Source organism: Theropithecus gelada, chromosome 5, assembly GCF_003255815.1.
Source record: "Theropithecus gelada isolate Dixy chromosome 5, Tgel_1.0, whole genome shotgun sequence".
In the NCBI taxonomy this organism is placed as follows: Eukaryota; Metazoa; Chordata; class Mammalia; order Primates; family Cercopithecidae; genus Theropithecus; species Theropithecus gelada.
This window is the reverse complement of record NC_037672.1, coordinates 91,059,801-91,085,621: the sequence shown is the minus strand read 5'-3', so window position 1 is coordinate 91,085,621 and position 25,821 is coordinate 91,059,801. Positions and strand designations below refer to the sequence as shown.

The 25,821-nt window shown below is 42.5% G+C and overlaps 1 protein-coding gene across 2 annotated transcripts in view; it reads left to right on the top strand.

Moving 5' to 3' along the window:
• The first annotated feature begins 10,680 nt into the window (after positions 1-10,680).
• Positions 10,681-25,821, top strand: part of CWH43 (cell wall biogenesis 43 C-terminal homolog) — a 97,822-nt gene continuing 82,681 nt past the window's right edge. The window contains exons 1-6 of one of the 2 annotated variants that reach the window (XM_025385890.1): positions 10,681-10,906; positions 12,913-13,104; positions 15,895-16,015; positions 16,378-16,532; positions 19,057-19,258; positions 23,115-23,203. In XM_025385890.1, the coding sequence (XP_025241675.1) occupies positions 10,774-10,906; positions 12,913-13,104; positions 15,895-16,015; positions 16,378-16,532; positions 19,057-19,258; positions 23,115-23,203 (892 nt within the window). In that variant the 5' untranslated portion in view covers positions 10,681-10,773. Of the gene's footprint in view, positions 10,907-11,072; positions 11,220-12,912; positions 13,105-15,894; positions 16,016-16,377; positions 16,533-19,056; positions 19,259-23,114; positions 23,204-25,821 lie in introns of those variants that run through there. The other variant, XM_025385891.1, reaches the window with a different exon arrangement.

Below are 25,821 nucleotides of genomic sequence, written 5' to 3'. Positions count from 1 at the left end.
TTATTAGGAAGAACCAGTCTGCAGAACAAAAATCCCAGCTTAGAATGATTTATGCAACTTTGTCTTTGTTATCTATCAACAAGAAACAACGTTCATTCATTCACTCATTCAGTCATTCGCACCCACCAAATATCTGCTAAGCACCTGGTATATGCCATGCTCTGCTACTGATTATCAGAACATCAAAGATGAAGCCAGATACAGTGGCTCACACCTGTAAACCCAGTACTTTGGGAGGCTGAGGCATATGGATCACCTGAGGTCAGGAGTTCGAGAACTGCCTGGCTAACATGGTGAAACCCTGTGTCTACTAAAAAAAATACAAAAATTTAGCCAGGCATGGTGGAGGGCACCTGTAGTCCCAGCTACTCAGGAGGCTGAGGCAGGAGAATCACTTGAACCCAGGAGGTGGATCTTGCAGTGAGCCGAGATTGTGCAACTGCACTCCAACCTGGGTGACAGAGTGGGACTTGGTCTCAAAAAAAAAAAAAAAAAAAAAAAAAAAACAAAGATGAATGTGGTGCAGTGCAGTACCCACCCCCCACAGAGTTTTCACTCTAATCTTGATGCTTCATACTCTGCTTACCACCAAGTAACTTTAGCACTGTTATCTTCTCAGAGCCTACTCTGGGTCAATCATTTGATGCATGACTCAAATCCTCACAACTCTGCAAAGGAGGCTTTACAGATAAGGAAATAGGCTTGGAAAGGTTAAGTAGCTTGTCTGATTTCACTGGAAGGCTGGAGCCCAGATGTGAACCCAGGAGAGATTGATGCAACAACTCATTCTCCTTCCATCACTCTCCCTGCTCCTCTCAGTGTGGTTAGTGAGGATGGCAGCTTCCATTCATCCAGCTGTCTGTTGTATGCCAGGCACAGGGCTCAGTGATTTACATCCTATAGTGGACACTCATTTGTTTTGACCTTTTCTCCTTTGGTGCTGAAAATGCCAGTCACTTGCTTTTCTAGGCTTTCTTGCAGCAAGGACACGTGGTCTAATCTCCATCAGTTAGACTTCAACTCAGGACCTATTGATGCCAAGCTTTCCTTTGGCAGCATGGAGCTGTGCCACTCAGATATGCCTTCAAGATAACCTGCTGTGAAGAGTGTAATTAACTGACAGCCTTTGGCATCTGCTGCAGCATTCATTCCATGAGTCTCTGTTCTATCTAGGCAGCTCCAGTCAATGAATGGGCACAGAGAGGATACTGGAGCTGGGCCATTCCTCCCCAGTGCTAGATACTCTAAGAGGCTCCCTTGCTGCCTGGCAGAGATGTTTGTAGAGGTCATTCCAGTCTGAGTCTCTTCTTACCCAGTCCTCTCCTTCCCCTGCTCCTTTCTACGGTGCTAGATCTGTACCACAGCTGAAGGTTATCCCTTCCAACTCCTGCTCCCTCCCTCTTTGTCTTTCATGAGCATTTCCCTCTTAATTCCTTCCACTTCTAATTCCAGCCTTAGAGTCTGGTCTGCTTCCTAAAGGACCAGTATTGACCCACCCTCTCTGAAAGTGATGACAGAAACAGTAGCTGAAAAGGCAAGGTCGAGGGGCAGTGGTGGCTTTGGTGCTGGTGGCTGGAGCAGTTTCGGGGTAGTTGAGTTCCTAGCACTGACATGGCAGTGGGGCAACTGGGGAATCGGGTGTTCAGTTCAGTCAGTGGAGATCTTTTCAGATCAGTTATGCAGCATGGTTTTTGGCCATTGTTCCTGAAAGTTAAAGCTGGGATTCAAACACAGGTTGGTTTATCTCTGAGGTCCCATTATTCATAGTTGTGTCATTTCCCCCATTTTCCCACCACGTTCACCCCCATTGAAGAACGTGGTGATTTCACATGTGATCTCTGTTTGAAAATCCAACAGAGCATTCTGGGAGTGGGAAGACTGGATCCCTGCCTGTACTGATTGCCCTGGATGGTGTTTACTGAGCAAATAATCATCTCAGGCAGCATAACAATTCCTAGAGGAGAAATTAGTTGAAACATTAAACTCCCATTTTGTAACTTGATTCTCTTTCTCTCTTTCCTGTGCCTAGAGGGGCATAGGATGAATACTCTAAGGGATTCCCTTTAATTTTTATACCCTCTTAACCCTCTGGGGGGAAAAAGGAGGCTGGGAGTGTCGCAGTCTGGGCAATGCTAGTTCTGTAATAAGTAAACCACATCATTTTGGTGCTCTAAGACAATCACACATGACAGCTCAAAGTCAGTGTTCCCAGCAAGGGCTCCCTTCCTCTTGTGGCTCAGCTTTTCCCTAGGGCCTTATTATCACAAGCAGAAGAGGAAACAATTGTAAGTCTTCTTCTCTGGAAATGACACAATTCAGTGACTCTGGTCACATTCAGTTGGTGAGAACTAATCACACAAGACCCTGAAGATACCAGGGGAGCTGAGAAATGCAGCCCCTGGCTGGCAGTTCCTCTCCAGGAACTACTCTATAGATGATGGAGGATAAGCATGACATTTGGTTGATAGTTAACCTCCTCTGCCATAGGGGGCTTCCACTTTCTTTCCATTCAAGGAAAGAAACCCACCTGTCTCAGTGGAGAGAGGCAGACAAAGTGCATGCCTTCGTTTCTTTACAGTTAGAATGGAAGTCTGCTAATTTTTTTCTTTTTTTTTTTAGACAGAGTCTTGCTCTGTCGCCAGGCTGGTGTGCAATGGTGCAATCTCGGCTCACTGCAACCTTCGCCTCCCAAGTTCAAGAGATTCTCCTGCCTCAGCCTCCTGAGTAGCTGGGGTTATAGGCACCCACCATCACGCCTGGCTAATTTTTGTATTTTTGGTAGAGATAGGGTTTCACCATGTTGGCCAGGCTGGTCTCGAGCTCCTGACCTTGTGATCCGCCCACCTCGGCCTGCCAAAGTGTTGGGATTACAGGCATGAGCCACCAAGCTCGGCATTTTTTTTTCTTTTTTGAGACAGAGTCTCATTTTATCACCCAGGCTGGAGTGCTGTGGTATGTTCTTGGCTCACAGCAACCTCTGCCTCCTGGGTTCAAGCAATTCTCCTGTCCAAGCCTCCTGAGTAGCTGAGAGTATACGCACATGTCACCACTCCTGGCTAATTTTTGTATGTTTAGTAGAGATGGGGGTTTCACCATGTTGGCCAGGCTGGTCTTCAAACTCTTGGCCTCAAGTGACCCGCCCAGCTCAGTCTCCCAAAGTGCTGAGATTACAGGCATAAGTAATGTAAACTCAGATAGCATTGGGTGAGTAAACTTGGACAACACCTGGGGTCTGAGTCGGCTGATCTTAAGCAAAACCCAGGGCCCTGGAGATTCTAGCTAAAATAGAGCCAAGGACCATCAGCTCCTTAGAGAATTTCACTACTTTTTGTTGGAGACACGTAAACTCTCTGTTTAAAATAAACTGTGTGACAAAAAAAAAAAAAAAAAAAAGTGTTCATGTTTTCTAGGTGGGGAGTCTGTTTCTTTGACTATTCCCACAAACAAAACAATCTAAATAGCCCTCAAAGTGGGAATAGTTAAGTAAATTATATAATCATGCTATGAAATAATGTTACTATTAATATTTATAAGTCACATTGCAGCCGGGTACTTTGGCTCATTCCTGTAATCCTAACACTTGAAAGCCAAGTGTTAGGAATCCTAACACCTTGGAAGCCAAGGTAGGAGGATTGCTTGAAACTAGGAATTGAGATCAATCTGGGCAAACATAGTGAGACCATGTCTCTACAAAAATTTTAAAAGCCACGCGTGGTGGTGCACACTTACTTGGATTGCTTGAGTCTAGGAGTTCAAGGCTGCAGTGAACTATGATCATGCCACTGCACTCCAGTCAAGGCAACAGAGTGAGACCCTGTGTCTAAAAAAAGTCACATTGCAGAAGAATATTTATTGACATGAGAAAATATTCTTAATGTATTAGACAAAAAGCAGGTAACAAAAGATGATCATTATTGCTTGAGCCCTGGAGGTCAAGGTTGAATTGAGCTGAGATCACACCACTGTACTCCAGCCTGGGTAACAGAGGGAGACTGTCTCAAAAAAAGAAAGAGAAAAGAAAAAGAAAAGAACCTAGCAAAAGTAATGAACTAGATATACTCAAAAAGAATAATTTCTGTTATAGCCTCATATATATCTGATCAGATATTTATAAATGGAAATCTGTGTGCTTTGTAATATGTTCTTCAGTAGAACATGAGATATAGTTTTTTAACTCAAAAAACCTCCAAAACAAAGATGATCATTAAATAACTACTAATCAATTACAAATTAACATGAAAAGAACAGAACTATACATTCTTGTTAAAAAAGAGGGCAGCAATAGATTGCATTAATTGTTCAAAACACTTCTTGCCTCTTTTGCATAGATGCTGCCCCATTGAGGTTGTCTTGGCCACCATGTTTGCTGAGTGTGAGAGAAAGAGATGTGGTCTTCTATGAGACCTGCAAGTGGAGCCTGCCCCTTCAGCCTGAGTTCTGGATCATGATGGAGTGCAGTTGCAGGGATACAAGGGAGAAATAGACCTTTGTAACTGAACTCAGCTTCAGTGGAGCTGAAGTGCCACTACATTCCAGCCTGGGGACAGAGCGAGACTCCATGTTTAAAAAAAGGAAAAAAAAATAAGTATGCAAATGGTAACTTGAGGTCCAAGAAGAGATTCCAACAACAATGAAAAGACAGTGGCCTTCAAAATTAAATTAAAACCAGGCAGACTGTAAATATGAAAATTGACATGGCAACAGTAAACTTGCATATAATCAATATACTCACAAGACAAGTCAAACTGAATGATGCTGTTATGTCATCGGTCATATGATAACTCATATCCTGTATGTTCTAGGTAATAATTATGTAATATCAGACTGGGCATAGTGGCTTACACCTGTAATCCCAGCACTTTAGGAGGCCAAGGGAGGCAGATCACTTGAGGTAAAGAATTCGAGATCAGCCTGGCCAACATGATGAAACCCCATCTCTACTAAAAATACAAAAATTAGCTGGGCATGGTGGCACATGCCTGTAATCCCAGCTACTTGGGAGGCTGAGCCACAGGAATTATTTGAACCCAGGAGGCAGAGGTTTCAGTGAGCCAAGATCACGCCACTGCACTCCAGCCTACTAATATATAATATTAGTAGTTAAACAGCAGCAAAACTTATGGAGAGCAAGAAGTTTATATGAACATTCTATTCGACTTTATGAGTATCCTATTTGACTTATGATATTTAGGAATGAAATTAAAAAGCAACTTCATAATTAACCTGTTATAGGAATAATAATTCAAACTATACTTAAAAATTACATAGGAAAGTGCTAGAAATCATGACAAACTTTCCCATAATGTGCCACTGAGGGACAAACTGTCAAATCTGAACAATGATTGCAAACACAGCAGAAACATCTTGATTCCTTTGTAGAAGGGTGGGGGGTCTTTTGACGAAATTTTTCCTGGCATACTCAGTGCCATGCTTGTCTCTGCAGTTGGAAAAAATGCAGAATGAGTTGTAGAAAGCTAGAGAAGGCAATTAAAGTGAGTGCAGGATGGAGATGCTGTTGTTATAATTAACAATTGTGTTCTGAAGACCTACCATGTGCTTGACACAAGGCGAAACATTGGGGTGGGGGTATACTTGTAATAATACAAGTACTATTTCCTGAATACTGTGAATACCAAAGGTGCTGTGCTGAGTGCCTTAAAACTTTCTCTGGTGTGGTGGCATATATATATATATATGTATGTGCTGGGCGCAGTGGCTCATGCCTACAATCCCAGCACTTTGGGAGGCTGAGGCAGGTGGATCACCTGAGGTCAGGAGTTCAAGACCAGCCACCCCATTGTGAAACCTCACCTCTAGTAAAAATACAAAAACTAGCTGGGTGTGGTGGCAGGTGCCTGTAATCCCACCTACTCTGGAGGCTGAGGCAGGAGAATCACTTGAATCCAGGAGGTGGAGGGAGCCACTGCACTCCAGCCTGGGCAACAAGAGCAAAAATCCATCTCTAAATAAATAAATAAATAAATTTCAAAACAATCCTATATATAAAGCAGTTTTTGTAGCAGAGACAGATAGCTGCTCACTAAAACTTGATTTCTTTCTTTTTCTGGGACCACAGCTAGACTGCATTTTCCAGACTTCCTTGTGGTTAACTGTGATCAAAAGGTTAATGAGGCAAAAAATAAAACCAAAAACACTAAAACCAAAAATTGAGCTCTGGGTGGAGAAGAAGGCACATCGCATCCTTAGTAGAAGTAAAGTTTTTCCTAGCACTTAGCTTTGTAAAGGAACACACTTTACAAGGCACCTGCTAGGCACACACAGCACTGAGCTAGATGCTTTCTATAGGTGCATGGAAAATAAACATAAGGGCATCAGAGAAGGAAAATGCAGTGTCTGATGTCTGTAGTCACTGAGGTCCTTCACATGTTGGGGAACACTTGACACGAAAATGACTGAAATCCCAACCAAAGCATTTGAAAACTATTTAACTAGAAAGAATTGCATTTAAAAAATAGCCTTATTGAGATATAATTCAAACAGTATTTAACATATACAACACAAAGTTTTTAAGTATTCATAGAGTTGTACAACCATTGTGCGACCATTGTCATGATCTAATTTTAGAACATTTTCATCTCCCTCTAAAAGAAACTCTGTACTCATTAGTCGCCTTTCCTATCCCACATGTCCCCACAGCCCTAAGCAACCACTAATCTACCCTCCATCACTATCAATTTGTCTATTCCAAACATTTCATATAAACAGAATCATACAATAGGCAGTTTCTTTCACTTAGCACAATGTTTTCAAGGTTCATCCATGTCGGCGTAATAGCAGTACTTCATCCCTCTCATTGCTGAATCATATTCGATTCCATGGATACTCCACATTTTGTTTATTCATCAATCAGTTGATGCACATTCAGGTTGCTTCCATTTTTTAGCTATTATTAATAATGCTGCTATGAACAATTGTTTCTTCCTTTAAAAATTGACATCCCATAAAACTCACCCTTTTATTGTTATTTTTGTTTATTTATTTGTTTTTGAGAGGGAGTCTAGCTCTGTCGATAAGGCTGGAGTGCAGTGGCATGATCTCGGATCACTGCAGCCTCTGCCTCCCGGGTTCAAGCGATTCTTCCGCCTCAGCCTTCTAAGTAGCTGAGATTACAGGCGCCCGCCACCACGCCGGGCTAATTTTTTTTGTGTTTTAGTAGAGAAGGGGTTTTACTATGTTGGTCAGGCTGGTCTGGAACTCCTGACCTCAAATGATCCGCCTGCCTTGACCTCCCCAAATGCTGGGATTACAGGCGTGAGCCACCACTCCCGGGCCACTCTTTTAAAGTGTACGATAGAATGGCTTTGGCATATTCCCAGAATGATGCATCTATCACCACAATCTAATTCCAGCACATCTCATCACTCCCAAAAAGAAACCCCTTAAGCAGTCACTTTTCATTCTGCCCTCCCCTGACCCCCTGGTGACTACCAATGCTCTTTCTGCCTCTATGGATTTACCTATTCTAGACATTTCACATAGATGGAGTGACACAACATGCAAACTTTGGTGTTTGGCTTCTTTCACTTAGCATAATGTATTCAAGATAACGTATAACATATATTCATATATTCTATATGCTATAGCATATATCAGTACTTTGCTCCTTTTTATGGCTGAATAATACTCCATTGAATGGGCATACAACATTTTGTTTATCCAGAAGGATTATTATTATTCCGAGAAGGGTTATTTCTGAGAAGGATTTTGAGGTCAACTTTGAGGGAAGCAGGGAAGAGAGCTGTGGCTGTGGGTATCTGCAAGGTGCTGGGTGAGACAGTACTGTGGGGCTTCCTGTGTGCTACAAATTTTCCAACCTGATAACAGAAGAATGATGCATTTGAGACTACGTTCAAGTGTGACTTGAGATGTCTGGCAAATGTGTAAAATTGTATACTGAGGAAAGTGGTACCTAATAGCTAGAATGTTTTCTAAGAGACCTTCAGATATGTGTAGGATCCCAAGAAGTCAGAGATATAATGGAAGGGTGGGAAGAGATGATCTGATTCTTCCTTTTTGTTTTCTCATTAAAAAAGCAATCAATGCCACCATAAATTCTAACATTTCTAAAATTACATTAAAAAATTATCCAGGGACTTCTGAACACTGGGAGACATTTTCAACAGATCAAGGGAGAATGCCAAGAAAGCCCTACTTCAAATAGAGATCAAAATAAATGTGGTGGGACAGATGTGATTTAAAAATATTATCTCCTAATTCAAATAAAAACTACAATGAGATACCATCTCACACCATTTAAAATGGTGATCATTAAAAAGTCAGGAAACAACAGAGGCTGGAGAGGATGTGGAGAAATAGGAACACTTTTACACTGTTGATGGTAGTGTAAATTAGTTCAACCATTGTGGAAGACAGTGGTTCAGTTTCACAAGGATCTAGAACCAGAAATACCATTTGACCCAGCAATCTCATTACTGGGTATATACCCAAAGGATTATAAATCATTCTACTATAAAGACACATGCACACGTATGTTTATTGCAACACTATTAACAATAGCAAAGACTTGGAACAACACAAATACCCATCAATGATAGACTGGATAAAGAAAATGTGGCACATATACACCATAGAATACTATGCAGCCATGAAACAGAATGAGTTCATGTCCTTTGCAGGGACATGAATGAAGCTGGAAACCATCATTCTCAGCAAACTAACACAAGAACAGAAAACCAAACCCCCCATGTTCTCACTCATAAGAGGGTGTTGAACAATGAGAACACATGGCCACAGGGTGGGGAACATCACACACCTGGGTCTGTCGTGGTGGGGGTTGGGGGTTAGGGGAGGGATAGCATTAAAAGGAATACCTAATGTAGATGATAGGTTGATGGGTTCAGCAAACCACCATGGCACGTGTATACCTACATAACAAACCTGCACGTTCTGCACATGTATCCCAGATATTAAGGTATATTAATAATAAAAAAAATCTCCCATTGTGTACATTGTCTTTTCACTTTCTTGATGGAGTCTTTTGAAGCAAAAAGCTTTTAATTTTAATGACTTCCAAGTTATCTATTATTTCTTTTGTTGCTTGTGCTTTGGTGTTTTATATATAATAGGAATCCATTGCCTAATTCAAGATCACAAAGATTTACTTTGATATTTTCTTCCAAGAGTGTTACAGTTTTATCTCTTACATTTAGGTCTTTGATCCATTTAGAGTTCATTTTTGTGTATGATGTGAAATATGGATCCAACTTTATTCTTTTGCATACAGATAGTAGTCATAGAATCATTTTTTGAAAAGACTCTTCCCCGTGGAATTGTCTTGGCAAGCTTGTGAAACTCATTTGACCCTAAAAGGGGGTTTATCTCCAGTCTCTCACTTCTGTTCCATTAACCTATATATCTTCCCTTGAGATTGAGAGTACTAGCTAGTAATTAACCGATTAAGAACTCTATACTTGACCGGGCATGGTGGCTCACGCTGGTAATCCCAGCACTTTGGGCAGCCAAGGTGGGTGGATCACGAGATCAGGAGTTTGAGACCAGCCTGACCAATAAGGTGAAACTCCATCTTTACTAAAAATACAAAAATTATCTGGGCGTGGTGGTGCGTGCCTGTAGTCCCAGCTGCTCAGGAGGCTCAGGCAGGAGAATTGCTTGAACCCAGGAGGCGGAGGTTGCAATGAACCGAGATTATGCCACTGCATTCCAGCCTGGGCGACAGAGCAAGACTCCGTCTCAAACAAAACAAAACCTCTTTGCTCAATACTCCTATTTAATAGCAATGATTGCTGCTAATGTGATTCTAATACTTTTTGGGCATGCCATCATTGTTTAATTTCAGAGCAAACTTTCTGGAACTGATAAACAATAAGCTCTTCTTAAGAAACTAAAGTACATTAAAATAAATTGCTTTCAGGGGTTCTTAAACAAGTTCAAGACATCCTGGGTGTGATACATTTGAGCGAGAAATAGCTGGCCTAGTTCACTCTTCACATTAATCAGAACATCTCCCACCTTCTCTTTAGGATAAGCACTCTCAAATATCATTACTCATAAACCGGGGGAGGGCTGGGTTTCCACTCGCATCAGTTACTTTCTCTCCTCCTAGAAAATCTTGCAGCCGCTAGAATTTTGGGCCCCTTTGCTAGGAGGCAATTAACAAATTGCATTTTTACTATCAAAGCTGAGAAAGAGTGGCCCTTGCCCTGCCGGCACGCTTCCGACGCGTCGCCCTGGCCCGAAGATGTCTACGGTCGGGTTCGCGCCCCGTGGTCACCTAAGGCTTCCAGAGAGCCGGAGCCGGTGTACAGGACCTGCTCCTCCAGGGTCCCCATCTGGGTCTCCAGCTGTCCTTCTTCTCTACTTTCTTCTCGCGGCACACCCCTCTGGGCCTCGTCTAAACGAAGGCACCACTGGTCCGGAGTTGCACTTGTTCGCTCCCTCCTGGGCTCTGGCAGAGCTGCATCCCCAGGGCTGCTCCGGGTTCTGGCCAGATAGCAGAGTCAGAGTCGAGAAGCATGTCCCCTGCGCCGGCCAAGGGTGCCGCTGGGGCTCGCGCCGAGTAGGCGAAGGCGGGGACCAGAGGCGCCCGAGGTGGCGCAACGCGCACAGGTGGCGCCCGGCCAGGCCAGGTTCGGGCAGGTGAGGCTAGGTGTGGTCGGGAAGGGGCGGGCGGACCGGCCCCACCCCGCCTCGGTTCAGCAAGTGGGCCAGCTTGTTGGGGCTCGCTTGGCAAGGGGACGCGGGGACTAGGGGCGCGGACGCAGGTACGGGAGGATGCGGCTGCGGGGACCTGGGGGCGCAGGGCTAGGGCAGCAGGCCCGGCCCGCACGGCTTTCCCGGAAAGCGCTGCCCAGCGCCGCGGCGATGCCCTCGCTGTGGAGAGAAATCCTCTTGGAGTCGCTGCTGGGTAAGCTGAAGCGCCTCGCCGCGCGTTTGCGGGTGCCAGCTCTCCGGGCCCTGTCCAGAGCCGCGGCGCTAGTCCAGGTTGGCTGAGTTCGGGTAGGAGGAAAAGGGCGCTCCGTGCCCAGAGTGGAGATGCTTATCTTCCCCTGGGAACTCTTCCTACTGAGGGGAATAAAGGAAAAGACCTAGACTGGAGTGTTCAAACTGAGTCTGCGAGGCGCCCGCAGAAGACGCCGTAGCCCGAGTTCCCAGCAGCTCTGGGATTGTGCCCAAGGAGCGCGAATTCCTCTCGTGTCGGCCTTGACCCCGCAAGGCCGGTATCGTCCCCAAAGACCCCCACCCGTGGCCTTTAAGTTTAACTTAATACAATTCAGTGCTGAACTCTAAAATTCAGAAGGAGAGGGGCACCTGTTTTCCCCAGGAGCTGTAGGTGAACACCCGGTGGCAGCTGCTGCCGTGAACTGGGCCCAGGACAAGTGGCCCTGGTGTGGGCTGCACACTTGGGCATTTGGCGAAAAGCATCGGACTCGAGTCTCATGTGCTCTCTCACCAGCTTTACAAAATCCCAAGGACAATTTTATTGGTGTAATTCTGTCGGAGCTGTGTGAGTAATAAAATGAAAGTTCCCAGACAAACATTTGGGATATTGCTGGAATCCCAGGTTCGTTACAAAACAAAGATCCCTCTGGTCTGGGTGGGGCGCCTTCCTGAGAACTTGATTTTCTGGGAGCTGGTAATTCTCAGGAGGGCTTCAGACTTTTTTTTTTTTTTTTCTGGCTCAGCCTGTATCTATAAGTTGGGAGATGTACAGTGCCTAGCATTCAATAAGTACCTCAGGTGCTAGTACTCAGTGCATTTGATCTCACTTAATCCTCCCAACAACTCTGAAGGGGTTGAAAGTTTTGCGGACTAAGAAGCGGAGTTGGAAAGTCAGTTGGTAGAAAGTCCCCACACCTGGTAGTTAGAGGGGCTACCTTTGGACCCAGGCTGCTTAGAGTTATGGCAACTCTGACATTTGCTACTTGTGTAACCTTAGGTACTCATTTATCTTTCTGAGTCTCAGCGCTTTGCTTGTTGTTTTGTTCTTGCTTAGTTAGTTTTTGCATTTATAAGAGGCGAGTGGAAATACTACCCATCTCATAGCATAGGGGGCTGTATAAGGAATGAGACAGATGCTCCGTGTTTAACACTTAGCACCAATCCTAGTGCGTGGCAAGTGCCCATAGCGTTAATTATCATCATTGCTCAAGATTATACAGCGGTTATTGGCAGAGGTGCAACTTACTTCAGATCTGGGTATTCCACTACCCTGCACTGCCTCCTAAGGATTAGACTGAAAATGTTCTACTCAAGGGAATGACTGCTGCCTCACTCAAGTGCTTTGGGTGTAGTCTGGGGTTGTAGGAGGGAGTCCTGCTGCTTACTGCCCTTTTGGACTCTCACAATATTTTTCATTATACAGGGGACAATGTAGGTAAGAAAATTTTGTCAGTCAGGGTCCTGATGGGAAGCCAAATTCAACTCAGATGGTCCAAATGAATAGGACTTAATAAAGAGATTGTCTACAGCCATATGGGCAAGGAAAAGGAACAAGCAAGGGATGCTGAGAGACTCATGGCAGCAAGAAGCCATCCTCTACCAGGGCCTGATGTGAGGGGGCGGGGGGGGGGAATATGTACGTTTCACCAGAAATTTCACTTCTGGGAATATATCCTACAGATATACTCAGAGTCATGCATTACACAGTGACATTTCACTAGGAAATTGCCATCACTTTTCTGTCCATCGGTCTCTTAAGGCACAACACAGTCAGTGCAGCGAGTTCTGTGAATCTCTACACAGGTGTAGTGCTCTTGTTTTGTTTCCTGTCAGTGGAAACAACTGGAACCCAGTTCAGGCCAGAGTCATAAAGAAGAATGGCCAGCCTGAGTGGCTGGAGTGGAGGGATAGGACTATTGTTAGAAACAATGCCGAAGTTACACTTTCTCTCTTTAACTTTTTTTTTTGTAGGATATATTTCTTGGTCTCTCTACCATGACCTGGGACCGATGATCTATTACTTTCCTTTGCAAACACTAGAGCTCACTGGGCTTGAAAGTTTTAGTATAGCGTTCCTTTCTCCAATATTTCTAACAATTACTCCTTTCTGGAAATTGGTTAACAAGAAGTGGATGCTAACCCTGCTGAGGATAATCACTGTCGGTAAGATTTAAAAGAGTTTCTTTAAGTTTTTTTGTTTTAGTTAAAAATCAAGTGAGATTATGTAGACTGTTCTTTGAATGCTAAATGTTTGAATTTAAAAAATCAAATATTTCTCTTTCCCTTACTACTACCTTAGAAGAGCTTTAGTAATTGGAAGACTAGACTGAAAGTCGATGTGTTTTACATTTACAATGTTTTTGCCAGACTAGAAAGACCTAAAAATCATTGAAATGAGTAGAGGAAAGATACCTTAAAGAACTGATCAACTCTTGAATATATTGTGTTTTTCTTTCCAACTGTGACATAACACTCAGGAGCCATTTTAAAAAGTTTGTTAAATAATAATTCACAAGAAATGTGAAGATTATGATGACAAACACCACAATAAGCAGTCAAACAAGAAACTAGGAAAAATACTTGCAACTCTTTTAGCCAAAGGGCTAATTTCTGTAATATATAGAGTTCCCACAAACCAATAATAAAAAGAGACCAACAACTCAATAGAAAAGGGGGCACAGGATCTGATCAATTCACTGGAAAGGAAATACAATTAGTTCTTAAAAATGGAAGCAAATGTATAGATCATAAATTATACACATACAGATATGCTTATCTATAGTTTGACAAGTAGATCAGCAAAGAATAGTCTGACTGCACTGTGCAGTAAGAGTGGGGAAACAGGCACTCATACATTGCTGGTGCGTGTCCATTGGCACAACCTCTATGGAGAATAATTTAGTAGTATTATCAAAATTACAAATAAGCACATTTCACCAGAAATTCTACTTCTAGAAATATATCCTGCAAATATACTCACAGTCATGTGTTGCATAGCGACATTTCACTATGACACTGCCATCACTTTTCTGAAGGCACAACACAGTCAGTGCATTGACTTCTGTGGATCCCCACAAAGGTATAGAGCTCTTGTTTTGTTTTGTGTCAGTAAAGATGAAGTCTCGCTATGTTGCTCAGCTGGTCTTGAACTCCTGAGCTTAAGCCATTCTCCCTGGCCTCCCACAATGCTGAGATTATAGGTGTGAGCCACTGCTCATGGCCTAGAGCTCTTGTTTTTAAAACAACTCAGACTCAGAAGGATAGTGGTAAAAACTCCTGAGAAGTGTGCCCTTTACAAAGTTGGTGTCCATAGGAATTGGAAGACGTGTCAAATGGTCTTGAAATTTTCAGCTCCAAAAATAACAAATGAAGTTTCCTATCCTGAACTGAGTATATAGTAATTGATTTCAACTGGCATTGACTTACAGTATCCTTCCATGACCCACCATAGCTCTGAGTCTTGCAAGATTCATTTTCTTATCACACTTCAAGTTGATTTTATGGGAGTGATCTCATAGGTAGTAATTTCTTGTTACCTTTGGTGCTGCCTATGTGGACCTTACCTATACATCCACAGACTGAGTGGAAACTGGGATAGTTTCCATTACTTCAATCCATTTTTGGCCCAGTAACTTCTGGTGACTGTAAGGGATGTGATATAAAATAAGTTTGGGGTAGATATTCTATTTTATCTCTATGCTTCCTGTTCCCTTTTCACTTTCTTCCTCCGTGAAAACCTATCACCTTGAGCAGAAGTAGAATTATATTTGGAAATATGAAATAGGTAGGGAACATTACTCAGAGTTGAGGAGGAAGTGGCCATTCTCTGCTAAATGCTGCTCCAGGTGACCATTGAGCTTTGTTTTTGCTAAACAGAGGCTGAAGTAAGCCATGATTTGCTTTAAAACTCCCTTCAAATGCTTCTTAGGGATATGAAACAACTTTGTTTTTAGAGTCCTGAGATATTCTTATGTAAATACAGAGAGGGTCTGAGCGTTACATGCCATCTCACTTCCGGCACCTCAGATATTCAAGGTTAATTACTGTGTAAGTAACCATTAAACCAGTTCACACTCCTATCAATTTAGATTATTTTTGACCCACCAGGTTGGCTATAATCAAAAAAGACAGACAATAATAAGTGTTGGCAAGGATGTGGAGAAATTGGAACTTTCACACATTACTGGTAGAAATGTAAGAAATGTAAAATGGCACAGCTGCTTTGGCAAAGTGTGACAGAAGCAGTTATCATATGATCTAACAACTCTATTCCTTGGTATATACCCAAGAAAAATGGAAACATCTGTTCAGACATAAACTTGTACACAAATCTTCATAGCTGCATTATTCATGAGAGCCACAAAATGGAAACAACCTAAATGCCCATCAACTGACAAATGGATAAACATACTGTAGTATATACATGCAATGGAATATTATGTAGCTATGAGAAGTAATGAAACACTGATACATGCTACAACCTGGATGCACCCTGAAAACATTATGGTAAGAGAAAGAAGGCAGTCACAAAAGGCCACATATTGTACAATTTAATACGAAATGTCCAGAATAGGAAAAATTCGTAGAGACAGAAAATAGATTAGTGGTTGCCAGAGGCTAGGGGATGTAGAGAGAAGGGAATGAGAAGAGACCTGCTAATGGGGATGTGGCTTCTTCTTGGGGTGATGAAATTTTTCTGGAATTTGATAGTGGTGATTGTTGCACAACTTTATGAGTATACTAAAAATCATTGAATTGTATATTTTAACATGGTGACTTTTATGATATGTGAATTGTATTTCAATAAAAATTTTAAATACATATATAAAATTATACACCAACTATGTCTTCCTGAGTATAAAGATGGTATCAGATAACATTCATCAAATGCAGATTATGGAGTTCCAATCCATGCTTGCCAAAACTGCTTAGCTCTCCCTATTTTGTTTGTAGGCAGCATAGCCTCCTTCCAGGCTCCAAATGCCAAACTTCGACTGATGGTTCTTGCACTTGGGGTATCTTCCTCGCTGATAGTGCAAGCTGTGACTTGGTGGTCAGGAAGTCATTTGCAAAGGTATGGTTAATGTTTCATGTACTTATAGACAAACAAGTATAGTCAGTTACCAAAGGGAAACCTGGGGCCAGGAGTTCCAGGTTATAGTTTTTACCTTCCATATGGCCTTGTTGAAGTCTCCTTTTTTTCCTTTTCCCAAAACAAGGACATGAACACTTGCCATCAATCTCAATAAGGTTTTGAAAATTAATGAATTATAGCAAGTTGCTTAAGTTGCTATATAGAGGCTAAGTCACATTCATTATTGCAGATTACCAACAAGACTATTTCAGCTACTTATTCTATGAAACTGTGAAATTCATGATGGACATAGTACATTGAGTCCACATAAAAAGTGTTTAAAAATACTTTTGCACTTACAGATACCTCAGAATTTGGGGATTCATTTTAGGACAGATTGTTCTTGTTGTTCTACGCATATGGTACACTTCACTAAACCCAATCTGGAGTTATCAGATGTCCAACAAAGTGATACTGACATTAACTGCCATAGCCACACTCGATCGTATTGGCACAGGTAATATAGTAACTTTGGAATTTTCTCTTTTGCAGAGCTTACATTTCCTGTGTGAATGTTCCACATCTTGGAAAAAAAATCTATAAAAGTAATCTTTCTGCATTATATCTATATTTCAGCTTTTTCTTCCTCTGAAATAATAATTGGTGCAACCAGTGGGCTATTTGCTAAGCAGCAGGCACATTTTCCTTGCCTGTACAGACAGAGGGTAAAAATAAAATACCGTCACTGGTTTGTAGCACCGTGGCAGTGGGAGACGAGAACCAGGCCTTATACCCTAGCTCTCATTCGGCTCTGTCTTCCTCCTCCTTCCCCCTGGTCAGGGCTCTCTAGGATGGGATTCTCCATCCTCCACTTCCACACTGACCCTAGTACATCTGTAACACTAAGGAAAGTTTCTGTGACCTATAGCTGTCCCTGGAACTTCCTGTGTTTTTTTCTTCCAGAGGTCTGAAGCTCCAAATCTAAGACTTGAAAAGAAAGGAAACCTTGCATATGCATACCAACTTTCCAATCACCTGTATCTCCCAGGGGCCAGCTTTCTCTGAGACAGAAACATGCCCAGCTTGGAGTTTGTTTTGTAAACCAACCCGAGACTCTTCTAAAAAGAAGGGAGAAGTGTTAGTGGATTCTAGTTAACTTGCTCCTAGCTTTTTGTGTAACTCTCAGTGAGTCACTGTTCTTCTGTAACTACAAGGTGAAACATCAAGATTAATGGAAGTTTAGAGGGTATTGGCTCACCACAAACAAAATGCTTGTATAATTTCCCCTGTGCCCCCTAGTTTGGCATGAAATGAGAATAGAGAGAAATTATGTCAGTAAATTGATCACATGATATTAATAGTAGAAGACTTAGAACTCGGTCTGGTCCCCTAACATATGTTTTACATTCATATCTAGAGGCAGAGACTCGGGCAGCCCATTTCACAGGTACAGCCTGATAAAGATCTGAACTTCAGGGTACTGTTCACATTTCCTGACTTTTTTTTCTATCTGGCCTCTGTTTTAAATGTATGTGACCCAGTTCCTGGCTGGCAGTCCCTTTCTCCATTTCTGCTCTGTGCCTTCCTTTATAAAACTGACTGTTCATCATGCACCTTCTCAGCCTCTCTGAGCATATTAAGTATTTTTTGTAGTTTCCTTTGAAGATTTGTTGGGTCCTGTGTGGGGGTGGGGTCACCCACTGTCATACACTGCATTTCACTCAGCAAATTCAGTTTAGATGGCTTTTCCCTCAAAACTCTCTGCTGAGACCCCATGCCCCTGGTCTCCCTTCTGTCACTACCGCCCTCTCCCACTCCATCCCATCCCCACTGCTCTCAGCTCTGCCCCTCCTCCCTCTGATCCTGTTAATGTCAGAGAAGCTTTCTTGGGAAATTAGACTGCCAGCCGTACAGTCAGACCCTAAGACCTTCCTTCCATCCTGTAGAGGGCAGGATGGGGGTCACAAAGTGTCTGCCCAATAGGCTTTCTCTGTTTCTGTGAAGGAGTCCTCCTGCTGGCATCTTCTCCAGTTGTTACAGTTTTGTGTGTAAAGTCATTACTGTGATGAGTTGGACCTCTTGGCTAAATAGTACCAAGGAGCTACACTGCCTAAGCTCTAATCCCAGGTTCCTAGGTTCTCTTTACTAGCTGCGTGAACTTGGAAAGGCTACCTGATCTCTCTGGGTCTGTTTTCTTGTTTTTGAGACTGAGTTTCACTCTTGTTGCCTGGGCTGGAGTGCAGTGTTGCGATCTCGGCTCACTGCAACCCCCACCTCCCAGGTTCAAGTGATTCTCCTGACTCTGCCTCCCGAGTAGCTGGGATTACAGGTGTCTGCTACTGTGCCTGGCTAACTTTTTATTTATTTATTTTTTTTGTGTGTTTTTAGTACAGACCGTTTTCACCATGTTGACCAGCCTGGTTTCAAACTCCTGACCTCAGGTGATCCACCCGCCTCGGCCTCCCAAAGTACAGGGATTACAGGCACGAGCCACTGCATCCTGCCCTGTTTTCTAATCTGTAAAATAGGATTAATAGTAGAGCCTACTTCATGAAGTTGTTGTGAAAGTTAAATGAGTTAATATAAAGTTAATATACAGGGCTCGGAAGAGGGGTTGGTGCACAGTGGCTACTCAGTCAATGCACTGCATCCACAGAGGGTTAGATGACAACCCTGTTCTTTGGGAGGAAGCAGCCTGTGTACTGGAAATGTTCCACTCAATTTTTACATTTGTTCCCGGACACTTTTTCTGCAATGCCTTAACTTCACATGAAGCAAATAATTTTCTGCATTTTCACCTGTTGAATTCCAAAATGCGTTTTCTGCCTTAAACCATTCCTTATCTGGCCTGCATGGAATTATCTCTCCCACTAAATAGCTGTCAGCATGTTTAGCTTTGTATTTTAGTTGCATGTCTCATCTCCTCTTCTGAAGTAAGCTTCTTGAAGCCAAATGCCATTTCTTCCTTAATGTCTGCTAACTATAGAGCGCAAATTTCCATATAACTAAACTTTTTCCATATATGTATTTTTAAATTCTAGATGGTGACTGCAGTAAACGTGAAGAAAAGAAGACTAGTGAGGCAGCCACGGGGATGGCCTCTAGACCCAACTGGCTCCTGGCAGGGGCTGCCTTTGGTAGCCTTGTGTTCCTCACCCACTGGGTTTTTGGAGAAGTCTCTCTTGTTTCCAGATGGGCAGTGAGTGGGCATCCGCATCCAGGGCCAGATCCTAACCCATTTGGGTGAGTTTGGGTTTGGAAGCAATCACAAAATTGGCAGTTATGCCTGGAGAAAGCAATGCCTCCTTTGTCAGACAGCTAGGTCTGTGCTAACCAGATATTTCATACCCACTCTCCCTAGATATCAGAATATGGCATGAAATTATTGTGTGCTCTGGAGAGAAGGGCACCAGAAGGGTCTTTTCCCCTGTGCAGAAGGATTGCTGAAAAGTAGATGTGGGAAGCCCAGTGGTTGCTCACAGCTAAATAAGAGGTTTCCAGAGCTTCAGCATAGGCATCCCGAGGAATGCTTGCACAGAACATTCTCAGTGGTGGGAGAGGAGCAGCACTCCCTGGCCATTTCCTCCAGACTCTCTGGTTATGGTTATGGGCATTTAGTAGGACAAGACCACAGTCCCCTGGGGAGACTAGGTTGACTGCCTGGGGCACAGATCTCTATTCTCAGCGAAGGAGGGCAGCCCCAGGAGATCCCTGCATCTTCTGGTACTTTCTTGTTCCAGCCGTGGGACACACAGGGAGTTAGTAGTCTGGAGTCAAGTGTTGGTCCTTGTGTTTTGTCCTTATTAACCCTCTCTCTACTCTTCCTGACATATCATTTCTCTTGTAACTGGCACCATCTCTTCTTGCAAAAAAATTGGAGAAACTCTTAAAAGATCTGCCTCTGATAACTTTTCTCTCTTGTAGTGCTCAATTCTTACAATTGAAGGCATGCAGCTGCCTACTGGATCTTTCCCCAGCAGGGATCTGGGCATATCCCACAGGCTTGTCAACCTCAGCCTGTCCAAATCTGAACTCAGTATTTCCCAGTCCTCCACGCATGTTCTTCTTCCCCCATGCCCAGGTCCACTTTGTCTGTCCACCTCATTATCCAAACCTGAAACCAAGAGTTCGCCCAGAATTCTCCATCTTCCTCATTTTCTCCAACTCAGTTCTGTGACTTCTTTTAGATTAAACCCTTCCTCTCTATCCCTAAGCACATCTGCCTTAGTGGAGTCCTCACCATTTTTTCATTCAGGCTATTACTGTTGTCTCCTAATTGTCTCTCTTTAGCGGAATCTTCTCCACATGGCTCCAGAATGATCTCTGTAAAATGCAAATCTGATTCCACCACTCCTTTACTTATAAGCTCTCAGCAGTTTGCCCCACAATACACAGGGAAAATACTGCCCCCAATTCTCCCACATGAGGCAGGATCTGGCCCCTCTACTTACCTTTACAAATGCGTTCTAATCTTATCCTCCTGCTTCACTTGAGCCGAACCCACTTGCGGTTCTCTGGAAGTGCCAGACTGTTCCAGTCTCCCCACTGCCTGGGCTTGCTTTACTGTCTTGATGTCCTGGTAAGCCCTACTCCATTCAAAACGCAGCTGAAACATTTTCTCTGTGAATTCTTCTCTTATTATCACAGGGGATCCCTTCTTTATGCCACATACTATAATACTTTGAATCAATCAATTTTTGTATATGTGTTATATATGTGTGTACACACATACACATATATATGTATCTGTTAGAAACTTTATTTTTCTGTATTACAGATTTTTAAAAATGTCTTTCTTCCTGTCCAGATACTAAGCCCCTTGAGGGCAGGGAATGGGAAAATGAATGAATATTGATTGCTTACTCTGTGCCAAGTACTGAACAAGGACGTTTGAAAATATTATTTCATTTAGAGTCTGTATCTTCCTCCATATCTGGGAGGAAGGCAGAGAAGGAAGAAAGAAAGGAACAAAAGGACAGAGGGGAAGGAAGAAGTTTATTCCTACGTGTTAAAGCTTAGTTTCCAGAGTTACTTGTGAAAACAAGCATACGTTTTGTGGCAGAGTAAAGGAAGAATTTTAATTGTAAATGGTGAGTCCTGGTAGCCAGGAGAAACTCACCATTCAACTCTGGGCCAATCATGTTACATCTCTGGCCTTGCTTTTCTCACAAGAAGAATGTAACTAAACTTCAGGGGGAAACTTTCTCACATATATAAAATGAGGGTTTGCTTTTCAGACATTTCCTAATCCTGTATATTAGAGTGAGACATTGAAGATGGAAATGCAACTCACAAGACCAGCATTTCCCAAACTGTGCTGGTTTGGGAAGACACAGCGTCTTCCCTGTGAGATGCTGGTTTCTTGAAATGTAAACGAGAAAAAGAAAATGCTTCTACATCAAATAGGTTGAGGAAATAGTGCATTTCAATCTTCCTTTCTTTGTACTTCACAATGCATATCAGCATATTAGAGACGTTTGGAGGTTTCCCAAAGTTATTTGAACATGGAATTATCCTTTAGAACATCTATTAATGCCTGACAGAGTAGGCGTGTTTCTCAGAACCAGCTTGAGAAATGTTGCGTTAGACCATCATCGCTCACCCTCATCATAGTAGGAATAGCTTTCTGAAATTCACCAGATTATACTTAAGGAAATGGGTCATAGGTATGTTTGATGGGGAAAAGGTGAGAGGGAGGCTCCGAAGGTGCTGAAAGGCCTTGGAAAACCAAGGAGCAGTGTCGTCTGTGGCCCTGGGAGGACAAGGGAGGACAAACTGTGTCTTGGTCACATGTTCTGGCTTCTCCTTAGCCCACGCCAACACTAGTGACCCCATCACTCTTAGTGTTCTGTAGCACTTTCTGCCTTCTGATAATCTTCATTATTATTAGATCTCACTATTTTGTCCAGGCTGGTCTCAAACTCCTGACCTCAAACGATCCTCCCCCCTCTGCCTCCCAAAGTGCTGGTATTACCGTCATGAGTCACTCTGCCTGGCCCTATCTGCATTATTTATTAATGGTGTTTATTATAAGTCTCCCCCACCAGAATGTGAGCTCTGTGGGAGAAAGGGATCATTGTTCATTGATGCATCCCAAACACCTAGAACAGAGCCTGGCACATGGTGGGCACTCAAAAATATTTGTTGTTGATTTGGCAGTAGAAAAATATCCACACTGTCCTTCATGGCCTCTTCTCACATCTGGTCTTCCGGAGCCCCAGGGTCATTCTTACACAGGTAGGAGCAGGTAGTAATATGGCTACGAGCCTCACCTCAGAGCCTGAGGACCATTTTAGATTCTTAGTCCTATGTGGGCTACTGTGTTTGACCTCAAGCAGGTTACTTACGTGCTCTTTCCCCCAGTATTCTCCTCTGCAAAATGGGGATAATATTAGCATTTACCTAACAGGCGCATGAGAATTAAATGAATAATAATTACAGGGGAAAATCTTAAAATAGTGCCTAGTATATAGTGTATGTTATGTTTTTGAGCTTAATTTATGTGACAGCTACTTAAATGAGTCCTATGTTCTAGCTATTATTATTTCTGGGTTTCCTTCTAAAGTATAGTTAAATTTCTTTTTTCCTCCTTTTGCAACTTTTTGCCAAAATAGCAAAATAATAAAATCATTTGTGGTTGTTTTAAAAGCCACACAGCTATCAGTTATTTATCAAATTGACACTGGTTTTGGGAAGGCAGAGACTCTAGGCAAGAGCAGTATTGAGGTAGAGGAAAGAAAGAAAAAAAGCAAACTAAATAGAAACCATTCCAATGAGCTTTTCTTTTTGTTCTTGGCAGAGTCATTTAAAATGTTACATGACCAACATGGACTGTACTTTAATAGTCTGAGAAAGCTTGGTTACTGCGCTTACATGATAAGTTGGCAGATATCATTGATCTCATGGCGGAGTTTTTATTCCTTCTCTGTTCTGAATGTGTATAATATTGGCTCCCAGTGGGCTCTCATGATCTCACTGGTTGTTCCACACACATTATTTCTTATATGTAACCAGAGGTGGGAGGTATATTTCTATTTTATATTCAGGACGATGAAATATTACTAACGTCACATGTCTTAGAGCATGTCCTTTTTCACAGAGGTGCAGTACTGCTGTGCTTGGCAAGTGGATTAATGCTTCCAGCTTGTTCGTGGTTTCGTGGTGCTGGTTTGATCTGGTGGGTTACAGGTATGTGGAATTTACCTGCAGATAGACCATCACTGAGCTTGGTTATCCAGTTTGTCTGCAAGCATGCACAACTCAACTGAAAGTAGATACAACCATATAAATATGTACTGTGGCCAGATGGGCTGTTGCAACCAGCAGCAGCAACTATAACGCAGATGTCACCAAGGTCACTGGTGACTACCTGCTCTGAATTCCTGCTTCCTCCTACCTCCGCCTCCCCTTCCTCCTGTGGCTGTGCTGCTTTCCTGGACTACGTTGCCATAATACTACCTACTCTTAAAAATACATAAACAAGGCACATGTGTTAAGTAGCAGATTTATAAAAATTCTTGATTTTTAATTAAAAAATTTTTTATTTGTATAAATTTATGGGGTACAAATGAGATTGATTGATTGATAACTTTTAAGTTCAGGGATACATGTGTAGGTTCGTTATATGAGTAAACTCGTGCAATGGGGGTTTGTTGTACAGATTATTTTGTTACCCAGGTAAAAAGCCTAGTACCCGTTATTCTTCCTGATCTTCTCTCTCCTTCTACCCTTGTCTGGTAGACCCCAGTGTCTGTTGTTCCCCTCTTTGTGTCCATGTGTTCTCATCATTCAGCTCCCACTTAATGAGAACATGCAGCATTTGGTTTTCTGTTCCTGCATTAGTTTGCTAAGGATAATGGCCTCCAGCTCCATCCATGTTCCTGCAAAGGATATGATCTCATTCTTTTTTATGACTGCGTAGTATTGCATGGTATATTTTACCACATTTTCTTTATCCAGTTTACCATTGATGGGCATTTAGGTTGATTCCATGTCTTTGCTACTGTGAATAGCGCTGCAATGAACATATGCGTGCATGTGTCTTTATGGTAGAACAATTTATATTCCTTTAGGTACATACCCAGTAATGGGATTGCTAGGTCAAATGGTGATTCTGTTTTGGGGAATTGTCACACTGTTTTCCAAAATTGTTAGACTGATTTCCACTCTCACCAGCAGAGTATAGGTGCATAGATTGGGTAGTGGTCAAGTCAGAGTTCTTAGGCAATCCCTCACCTGATGGATAGAGTGGACCCATTAAGTAATTCTCATGAATAGCAGATTTTACCTAGGAGATGAGGGCCATGCATTGCCATGTTGCTAGTTGCCAGACTTCTTTCACTCTTCAAGATTCCTTGCTTTTCTGTGTTTCAAAAATGCCCTTTAGAATTCCATGATGAAGCTCCATTTCCCTTTCTCCTTTACATGTAACAGGCCCAGCCTTCCACGTCTGCTTACTCAAAGACCTGACCCATCTTTTCCCAGTTACACCCTTTAAGACCCCAGAAGTATCAGTGAAGACAATCATGTTTTGGGCCGCCCTCTTCCCTCCCCCCTAGTCTTTGTGAAGAGGGGGGAGCATTGTACTTATTTTCCTATAACAGAATTATGCCAGCCCTCCTCCTTTCCCTTAAAAGGCAGTATTTAATGATTATAGTCAGGTTTTCTGACTCTAAGTAAAAAAACCACTTTATTATATAGCAAATACTATATTTGGTTTATATAGCAAATACTATATTTGGTTTGAGATGTTGTTAATACATATTGATTAAGCTGGTGATTCAGAGTGGTACACTAGATGCTGTGTTTGAGAGACTGTATCAGTAATAGAAGATTTAGGATGACAACATAACAAGTGAATTTCTGTACATCATAAGCGCCATCACATTTGTCTGGAAATGTATGTGTAATCCAGATACATGGCTAACTCGATGAGGTTAGCCAGGTCCTCTTCCTCCTGGAGCTATGTGAACACACTGTTGCAGTCTTGTTGAGCTGTTTGTACTTGCTTGTGTAGTTTTTGATAGGCATTGTATTTGGAGCCTGTGGAGATTTGGGTGTATGTGGGAGTAATCTTTCTTCTCATCACAGGGTTTATTTGTGAGATTCCTCAGGGAAAGAGCCAGGAAAATTTGTCAATGCTGAGTTTGCATTGAGCATATGCAGAAGCTTCTTTTTTTTAAAAATTTATTTATTATTATTATACTTTAAGTTGTAGGGTACATGTGCATAACGTGCAGGTTTGTTACATATGTATACTTGTGCCATGTTGGTGTGCTGCACCCATCAACTCATCATTTACATCAGGTATAACTCCCAATGCAATCCCTCCCCGGTTGGTAGGCCCCGGTGTGTGATGTTCCCCTTCCTGAGTCCAAGTGATCTCATTGTTCAGTTCCCACCTATGAGTGAGAACATGCGGTGTTTGGTTTTCAGTTCTTGTGATAGTTTGCTAAGAATGATGGTTTCCAGCTGCATCCATGTCCCTACAAAGGACACAAACTCATCCTTTTTTATGGCTGCATAGTATTCCATGGTGTATATGTGCCACATTTTCTTAATCCAGTCTGTCACTGATGGACATTTGGGTTGATTCCAAGTCTTTGCTATTGTGAATAGTGCTGCAATAAACATACGTGTGCATGTGTCTTTATAGCAGCATAATTTATAATCCTTTGGGTATATCCCCAGTAATGGGATGGCTGGGTCATATGGTACATCTAGTTCTAGATCCTTGAGGAATCGCCATACTGTTTTCCATAATGGTTGAACTAGTTTACAATCCCACCAACAGTGTAAAAGTGTTC